Source organism: Trichomycterus rosablanca, chromosome 18 (assembly GCF_030014385.1).
Source record: "Trichomycterus rosablanca isolate fTriRos1 chromosome 18, fTriRos1.hap1, whole genome shotgun sequence".
NCBI lineage: Eukaryota > Metazoa > Chordata > Actinopteri > Siluriformes > Trichomycteridae > Trichomycterus > Trichomycterus rosablanca.
Genome location: NC_086005.1, coordinates 884,918 through 894,948, shown reverse-complemented (window position 1 = coordinate 894,948; position 10,031 = coordinate 884,918). Strand labels below are relative to the sequence as shown.

Here is a 10,031-nt window from a genome sequence, read left to right as displayed (position 1 = left end):
TTATTCCCGATCGCGTTTTAAATCCGTTATCTGATATACAATCTAGTGCACTGTGTAGGGAACATAAATCTGAGATCTGATACACAATCTAGTGCACTATGTAGGGAACATTAATGTAATTGTAACGTGAACAGTTAGCTTAATAGCCCAGTTAGCAGTTCCTAAAAGTTCTGTTATCACCCATAATCCTTTGGTGTGTGCGAGAGGTTTTATATTTCTTTTTTCCCTTCGGAGGTTCTTGCCTTTTTCTTCTTGTTGTTCTTACCTCCCTGAAATGAGTTTTTGCATCTTGGGATGTCTGCTTTGTAGTGTTAAACTTTATATTCGTTGTGGAACTACTTTTTGGCGGAAGGTATTGTCAATATTAAAGCATATTTATTATGAAATTCAGGGCTTCTTTGATTTATTTTCTTTCTTTATTTTGTAAAAACTGTTGTATAAAAGCAATAGAACACTCGAGGTTGTGTGTTATCGCGAATAACATCACGGCTGTGATTTGGTCGCAGACACGAGCCGGCGGCGATAACACACTCCCTCTCGTGTTCTATTGCTTAATTCAAGATCCCAGCTCTGGTGTGCTAGCGTGCGTTTGGATAAAGGTCGTCTGAATGGGAAGGCGAGATGAGGTCAGACCAAATCTACCAGGACGGCTGGAGGGTTCTTGCTATTCTAATATCAACAACTGATGGGAACTCTGGCAGATCATTATAACTAACATTATGAAAAGCTGGTGAGTGGAAAGTGTTTATTTATTGATTACTGTCCTGATCTGAATACACATTCTGCTTCAAATTTAAATTGGAAGAAAGAAAAATTGGCAAAGAAACACTAGTACTACTCAGCTAGAAGAGAATAGAACGTCTTTATTTATCATATATACATTTACATGTGTACAGTAGAACGAAATTCTTTCTTCACATATCTCGGCTTGTCTGCCGGGGTCAGAGCGCAGGCTCAGCCGTCGTACGGTGCAGCACCAACAGTGGCTGAATGGCAACTTTTCAATTGATAGCCCAAAGCTCCACCCACCAGGCTCCCACCGTCCCTCAAGAGTCGTTCAGTTTAAATAAGCAATAATTTAAAGTTCATAAATCATTTAATCTGAGGTTAATAGAAGTAAACAGTTAGAGGAAAAGTAGAGGATACACGCGGCTGTTAGATTAATCACTGAGCGTTCGGTACGTGTTGGTCGAAACTGAAGAAGAATGTGAGGACAAAACCTTCTGACCTTCAGAAACGTTGTAGACGTCTGGAACAGAACAAGATCAATGACAATCAGGTCAACAAAGCTATACATGTACTCAATTAATGAATCAATCCAGGTCTTACATGTCATATTTGATAAAACACAGTGTGTGTGTGTGTGTGTGTGTGTGCAGGCAGGTACGTACGTCTGCGACGGAACAAGTGTGCAAAAGGAAACCCGCTGGAGGAGGACGATCCCGCGCCCGTGCTCTGTGGTTTAAACACAACGTTACTGACGTGCATGTAAATTAAAATCAGAGTAAAAGTGAAGTGATGTGTAGAGTAGAGTCGTTTACCCTGGTGCGGTTGGAGCTACTGTAACTCTGGGTCAACCTTGCAAACAGCGCTCGTCTGGCCTGCAAGCACAGAAATGATTTACCACCAATGAGTTTTTGTATATACACTGATCAGCCATAACATTAAAACCACCTCCTTGTCCATTTTATCAGCTCCACTTACCATATAGAAGCACTTTGTAGTTCTACAATTACTGACTGTAGTCCATCTGTTTCTCTGCATGCTTTGTTAGCTCCTTTCACCCTGTTCTTCAATGGTCAGGACCCCCACAGGACCGCCACAGAGCAGGTATTATTTAGGTGGTGGATGATTCTCAGCACTGCAGTGACACTGACATGGTGGTGGTGTGTTAGTGTGTGTTGTGCTGGTATGAGTGGATCAGACACAGCAGCGCTGCTGGAGTTTTTAAACACCTCACTGTCACTGCTGGACCGAGAATAGTCCACCAACCAAAAATATCCAGCCAACAGCGCCCCGTGGGCAGCGTCCTGTGACCACTGATGAAGGTCTAGAAGATGAGCGACTCAAACAGCAGCAATAGATGAGCGATCGTCTCTGACTTTACATCTACAAGGTGGACCGACTAGGTAGGAGCGTCTAATAGAGTGGACGGTGAGTGGACACGGTGTTTAAAACTACAGCAGCGCTGCTGTGCCTGATCCACTCATACCAGCACAACACACACTAACACACCACCACCATGTCAGTGTCACTGCAGTGCTGAGAATGATCCACCACCTAAATAATACCTGCTCTGTGGGGGTCCTGATCATTGAGGAACAGGGTGAAAGGAGCTAACAAAGCATGCAGAGAAACAGATGGACTACAGTCAGTAATTGTAGAACTACAAAGTGCTTCTATATGGTAAGTGGAGCTGATAACATGGACAGTGATGATTTTTGAGCGGTCGACCATTCTGCACTCACACTAACATGCTAATGATATTATATTCTGTGCTGTTCTGTCTATACATGAATGCAGCAGGTGTAGCAGTGTTGTTGGGATTTCTAAACACCCCAGTGTCAGTGCTGGGATGTTCTGAGATGCTTTTCTACTCAACACAGTTGTTGTTATTCGAGTTAACACAGCTTTCCCGGTCAGTTCACACCAGTTTGGCCGTTCTTTCCAGACCTCCATCAACAAGAAGGGATTTCCACCCTCAGAACTGCTGCTCACTGGACGTTTTTCTGGTTTTTATTTTTCATTCTAGGCCCTAGAGAATGCTGTGTTGAAAATCCTACTCAAACCAACCAGACAAACATGCGAGACTGAACGTTTTATACAACAAACACATACCTTACTGTCCAGTAACACTCCAAACACCAAAATAAAGAAACCCTTTAAGATAAAGAAATAGATCACATGTATGAGGTTTACTAGTTTAACAGCTAAATGTAAATCATTTAAAAATACATGAATATTATAAAAGCATAAATTTAGTACCTGAAGTGAATTGAGCAATGCAAACACCACATGGAGTCCAAACACCGGCGACACCATGGTCCCGATACCGAATCCCCACGTCAGACCAAAGAGAGGTGTTAAGATTGCCACACATTTAGCGATGACCAGCAGGGCGTGTTTCTCATCTCGCTGAACGCTGGCGTTTAATCCTCTCCTCAGGATCTTATACAGAACCACGACCATCACCAGGAGGTTTATAGCTACGATAGTCAGAGCAGGAATCACAAACGCCAGGAGAGCTTTGGTTTTATCCCAGTTCAGCCAGCAAGCATTCACTGCCGTGATGTATCCTCCACCTCCAGCTGTAGATGCCACAGTAACGACGGCGATGAGTAACGGCGCCCCGTACCCGATGCTGAACGCTACAGCCATCATTACGGACTTGGACAGGCTGGAGAAGACCATGATGGAGCGGTACAGGAGCAGGAGCGCCGACAGCATCATCCAGAAGAACAGAGCGAGGTAGAAGAAGTGGCCGAAGAAGGTCGCCGTACTGCAAGGACCCACCGGTGTCGTCTCTCCGTTCGTGACCATGGATGCGCCGATGATGAAGCATATATCGGCGATCAGCAGGGAGAAAGCGATGTTAACGATGGCGACGTGGCGCATGTAGGATATTTCATTTTTCGTCACCGATTTCCAAATAACGGCTTCGATGAGGAGACACACGACCAGGCTGGCCATGGAGATGCCCACGCCGATGTAAGTGATGTAGTCCAGGATGATCTTCTGACTCTGGCTAGGTGTGAACGGCGACATCAGCACTGAGAAAGAGGTCGTGTGATTGCACTCGCACGTGACCGGTCCGTTCCCTGATGATTTTGCCGTGCATCCGGTCGAGTCCCATCCTCCAGAGCCATTCAGGAGACTGAAGTTCCAGAAGACGCACTGAGGGTTTCCCAGCGTCGCGTTCTTCACAGCGTACGCAAGCGAGAGCTTGTTAATCGGGGGCTTGGTCTGGACCACGACTACATCTCCGTTAATGCTGGTGTTGGTCGCGCTGCTGTTTCTGTTGCTCTGGGTTCGGACAGGTAGGATGTTGTGGAGAGCTGAGAAAGCGATGATGGTGATCGTGGTGTTTTGATTAATATCTGTGATGTTCACTTGAGTACTTGAATTTGCACCTAATTTATCAGAAAATGCCGTATTAACGATGGATTTGCTGAGATGAGAGGTGCTGGTTTTTATACTGACGTTCTCGTTCGATAGGCCGCTTCCCATGAGCTCGACAGAGCCCAGGAGTTCAGAGCTGGCGTTTATAGTTTTATTGTTGCTGTTTAGATCCGCCCAGGCGCCCTTTGCTTCTGCTGATCCGATCACGTCTGCTGTTTTCATGAAATTCTGAACAATGCAAATATTTATTAAGATACAGAACATCTGAACCAACGACATAATTGACCAAGTAAAATAAAATTAAAACCACCTCCTTGTTCTGTTTTATCAGCTCCAATTACTGACTGTAGTCCATCTGTTTCTCTACATGCTTTGTTACCCCCTTTCATGCTGTTCTTCAATGATCAGGACCCCCACAGAGCAGGTATTATTTAGGTGGTGGATGATTCTCAGCACTGCAGTGACACTGACATGGTGGTGGTGTGTTAGTGTGTGTTGTGCTGGTATGAGTGGATCAGACACAGCAGCGCTGCTGGAGTTTTTAAACACCGTGTCCACTCACTGTCCACTCTATTAGACGCTCCTACCTAGTCGGTCCACCTTGTAGATGTAAAGTCAGAGACGATCGCTCATCTATTGCTGCTGTTTGAGTCGCTCATCTTCTAGACCTTCATCCACGGGGCGCTGTCGGCTGGATGTTTTTGGTTGGTGGATGATTCTCGGTCCAGCAGTGACAGTGAGGTGTTTAAAACTCCAGCAGCGCTGCTGTGTCTGATCCACTCATAACAGCACAACACACACTAACACACCACCACCATGTCAGTGTAACTGCAGTGCTGAGAATGATCCACCACCTAAATAATACCTGCTCTGTGGTGGTCCAGATGGACTACAGTCAGTAATTGTAGAACTACAAAGTGCTTCTATATGGTAAGTGGAGCTGATAAAACATAAACTCACCTCCATAACAGTTGTACTAACTACAAATCCATTTGATACATCAGAAATGCTCTTCAGTATCTCAACGATGGATAATATGGTCCCGGAGGATTGGGTTATACCAGCAGTGTTGTTCTCAGCCGTGGTGATGACAGATGACATGAAGTTTGAAACATCGTCAACCTTTAAATTCTACACACAACAAAAGGTATCAGTGTAATTCCTCTTGTACTGTATAAAGAGAAGCTCTCACAGTAAAATAATCACACCTTGGCAGAATCGTGCAGGTTTTGAAACACACGCAGGACACAGTTATTTTCTAGAGGTTGCCAAGATCCTGATGAATTACACCGAGCCGTTTGTGAGCCGACCTTGTCCACACCACAGTCAACGGTGCGATTTTCTTCCAGACTTCCAGCCCCGAACGTAGAATCGAAGCAGTTGAAGCCTAAAATAGAACAAACCCAGCAAACACATGTAACTTACGACAGTGTGTGTGTGTGTGTGTGCGTGTGTACGGTTTAATGTAAAGTGCTTCAGTCACTTTAGTGGGCCAAATCCAACATTTCTTTGAATGGTCCTAAAAGCGCCGCTCAGCGGTAACACACGCTAGCACACCAGAGCTGGGATCTTGAATACATCGTATCGAATCTCAGCTCTGCCATTACACTGGGCTGGGCGGCCACATGAACAACGATTGGCTGTTGTTCATACAGGGGGGTAGGGAGCCGGACAGGGAGCTCATAACTGATGCAATTACGACCTCTGCTGGCTGGTTGATGGCGTCAGGGTGCGGCTCTCTGTTCACAAGGCTGATCTGCATATGAACTCGCCTCGTGTTTGTTTGTTTGTTTGTTATTTATTAGGATTTTAACGTAGTTACTCATAACACAAGGTTCATCAGTTCACACGATTATATCGAACACAGTCTTGGACAGTTTAGTATCTCCAATTCACCTCACTTGCACGTCTTTGGACTGTGGGAGGAAACCGGAGCACCCGGAAGAAACCCACGAGGACACAGAGAACATGCACACAGAAAGGACACGGACCGGCCCACCTGGGGATCGAACCCGGGACCTTCTTGCTGTGAGGCGACAAACTCGCCTTGTGCAGGTGAAAAGATGCAGTCGGTACTGCACACGTGTCGGAGGGGGCGTGTGTCATTTCGCTCTCCTCAATCAGTGGCGGGGGTCAGCACCAGTAGTGAGGGAAGCATAACACAATCGGGTATAAATTGGACACGCTAAAAACCGGGACATAAAGGGAAAAAATGCATAAAAACAAATCATTGGTCAGAAAATGAGCACTCCTGAGGCCTGAGCCAGTATTGAGGGGAAAAAGCTGAAATATGCAAAAATAGATTCATGTAGAAAACTAATTTGGGTTAAAATAAGACTACCTTTATAAAGGTTTATAAATGGTTGAAAGAAATTGTTTAATAAGCATTATTAATTAGGTTGTAAATACCTTATAAGTCATTAATAAGCAGCTATAAAGCATAAATAGAAAGAGCAACAGGAACAGTATTTGCCAAATAGTGAACCCACATCATTCTGTAATGTTAAACCTCAGATCTTGTCATATACTTATCTTGCTCTGTCTTCTCCATCAGTCAGCATTAAACCTGCTGACCATGTTTGACCATTTACATTTTCAGCATTTAGCAGACGCCTTTATCCAAAGCAACTTACAGTTCTGTGACAGCATACAGTCTGAGCAACTTAAGGTTAAGGGCCTTGCTCAAGGGCCCAACAACAGCAACCTGGCAGTGGTGGGGCTTGAACCAGCAACCTTCTGATTACTAGTCCAGTACCTTAACCGCTAGGCTACAACTGTCCTACACATGGCATATTTAACCACCAACAGGACGCCTCTTTAGTCATTAACGATAGTGTGGCGTACATTAACATAACATATGAAATTACTAAATTCACAAGGTCTTAGCGATATTTACCTTTACCTTGACATTTTCAGCACACTATCTGACATCTTCCTCATGGTTGTCACAGGTATAGAGAAGACAAAGCAGGATAAGTATATGACAAGATCTGAGGTTGATGTAGGTTCACTATTTCGCAAATACCGTTCCTCTCGCCCTTTCTATTTATGCTTTATAACCGCTTATTAATGACTTATAAGGTATTTACAACCTATTTAATAATCCTTATTAAACAAATGATTAACCCTTTATAAGGGTAGTCTTGTTTTAAAGTGGAACCCTAATTTGTAATGAACACTGTTGTGGTTCTAGGTATTCTATCAGTTTTGCACGTGATCATCACTGTACCCACTGTTAGCTTCTTTATTTAAATAATTCACTTAAACATGTTTGAGATGTAATAGACAACTGTAAGCAAAATGAATCCTGTAACTTCTGTACACAGTCTAAACAAGTTTAAACGATTGTGTTTTACATTTAACAGTGAGTAACAATTAAAAAAGAAGAAGTGTAAAAAGTCTATTTGGTATTAAATTGTTTGTTGTTTGTTGTTTGTATAAATTCATGTGCTGAACTGATAAACTGGTGTTTATTTGCTAAACTTATTTTCAATTTCAGTGTTTTTATCTTGATGGAAAAATCTCATCAGGAAATTATTCAGAAATATTTGAAGCATTTTAATGATCGTTAAAGATAATATTTAACAACAATGACCTCTGTTCAACACCCACATGATCATTTAGGCAATTAATTACTCACCTTTCTTGGTTGTGATCTTGATTATTTTTGATTTGACACCAACTTGACTGACGTTTGCCGTGAGTTGACATGTGATCTGTGCATTTATGTCGTTTGTCTGACAATCCTGAATGTTGATTTGATAACTACATGATATGCAGTTGTTGGAGTCTGTGTAACACAATCAAATGTTTAAAAAAAAATTTATTAGTACACTTTTAAGCCTCAATTAAGCTATTTAATCATGTGTCACGGTATATGTAATTTTATATGATGTATAAATAATCTATAGATATTTAGGCAGTTTAAGTCTAGTGAATCACCTAACAATGTACAAAGCTTAAATGGTAAACCATCTGCAATAAAAATATATCTATTTCCCCCCTCTGTACATGTACACTGTACTGTAAAAGATGCATACAGGTATAAAACCCAGCAGTTTTGTGTTACAACAAAGCTTTATGAATTTGAGAACTGCAGACTACATTCATTAGTGTGATGGTTTCCTAATATTGTGTTGTTCCCCCTTTTGCTGCCCAATACGCAACACCTTCTATCAGAACCAGCAGTTTGGGCTACAGCTGCTCGTCTGTTGGATCGGACCACACGGGCATCAATGAGCCTCGGTCGCCCATGACCCTGTCAACGGTTTACCACTTTTGATAGATACTGACCACTGCAGACCGGGACACACCCCACAAGAGCTGCAGGTTTGGAGATGCTCTGACCCGGTCGTCTAGCCATCACAATTTGGCCCTCAGAACCTCACGCTCGTCCATTTTTCCTGCTTCTAACATCAACTTTGAGGATAAAATGTCACTTTTAGAGATAATCAGTGTTATTCACTTCACCTCTCAGTGCTCAGAATGTTCTACCTGCTCGGTGTAAATTAAAAGCCTTGCTCAGGGGCCCAACAGTGGTAACCTGGTAGTTGTGGGGCTTAAACCAGCAACCTTTTGATTACTAATCCAGTACCTTTACTAGGCTACAACTGCCTCTAGAAATCTAACTGGCAATGATTTGTTTCTCCCTGATGTCCACTCTGTCGTTTTCTCTGGTCAGTTCACTATAATTATTTACATTAAAGATTAAATAAGGTATATATATATATATATAATATGACCTGGTGACGCCATGGTACAACCCGAGCTGTCATTGCTCCACTCCACTGTATACGACTTCTGAACGCAGCACTGTAGCGGGACGATTGCATCGTCACATTTTAGCACTTTGTCGGTGCTGACTTGGATATCTGGTAACGGCAGGATTGTGATCATTTGCCAGATAATGAGTTGCATCGAGTCCACCGTGGTTTCACACGCATATTCACCTAAAAATCACAAATAAAATGAGGAAATAAATCATCGTTTGTTTAAATCTGCATGGTCATTTAAGAGAGAGCTAAACCCCCAAACATTAAAAGTCACCATCAACACCAGGAACATCTTAACAACACCTTGATAAACTGAATCAGGTCGACATGTCCCAGGGGTTTAAGGTTTTCCCCTTACAGAGCTCACTGTACCCAACGACATGTAACTCACTACAACATTCTAGTGTTAGTTCTTGATAAGCATCACATTATAAACAGCTTCTGAAATAAACGCTGCAGAAATCTCCAATATCACTTCATTAATAGACTGGTATTAAATAAAAGTGTTCTTTTCACCTGAAAACAGTTTAATGTACATTAACATTAGTCTTACTGTAATAATATCCTAGTGCTAATTTAATATTACATATTATAATAATAATAATAATAATATTACTAGTACCATTACTATGTATCTACTATTACTACTAATATTACTATATTACTACTATTACTACTAATATTACTATATTACTACTATTACTATTATTACTTTTACTGATTATATTACTATATTACTACTATTACTATTATTACTACTAATACTACTATATTACTACTAATATTACTATATTACTACTATCACTACTAATATTACTATTATTACTATATTACTATTACTACTATTACTACTGATATTACTATATTATTACTATTACTATTAATATTATATTACTAATATTAATATTTTACTACTATTATTTCTAATATTACTATATTACTATTAATATTACTACTAATATTATTATATTAACAATATTACCGCATAAATAATATTACTACTAATATTACTATATTACTACTGATACTACTATTAGTACCATTACTACTATTATTACTAATATTACTAGTGCCATTTAATATTACAAAACAGATTCACATAAAAGTAGGTTTTCATTGCTTATAAAAATATTTAAAATA

At 41.2% G+C, this 10,031-nt stretch overlaps 1 protein-coding gene across 1 annotated transcript in view; it reads right to left on the bottom strand.

Annotated features, from left to right (window-relative positions):
* Window positions 1–877: 877 nt before the first annotated feature.
* Window positions 878–10,031, bottom strand: part of LOC134332850 (adhesion G-protein coupled receptor F1-like) — a 29,901-nt gene continuing 20,747 nt past the window's right edge. Inside the window, exons 6-13 of the mRNA XM_063014682.1 lie at window positions 8,862–9,068; window positions 5,328–5,506; window positions 5,080–5,250; window positions 2,986–4,347; window positions 2,839–2,880; window positions 1,542–1,601; window positions 1,392–1,455; window positions 878–1,249 (exon numbers count right to left, since the gene is read on the bottom strand). Of these exons, the coding sequence (XP_062870752.1) occupies window positions 1,161–1,249; window positions 1,392–1,455; window positions 1,542–1,601; window positions 2,839–2,880; window positions 2,986–4,347; window positions 5,080–5,250; window positions 5,328–5,506; window positions 8,862–9,068 (2,174 nt within the window). The 3' untranslated portion in view covers window positions 878–1,160. The remainder of the gene's footprint in view (window positions 1,250–1,391; window positions 1,456–1,541; window positions 1,602–2,838; window positions 2,881–2,985; window positions 4,348–5,079; window positions 5,251–5,327; window positions 5,507–8,861; window positions 9,069–10,031) is intronic.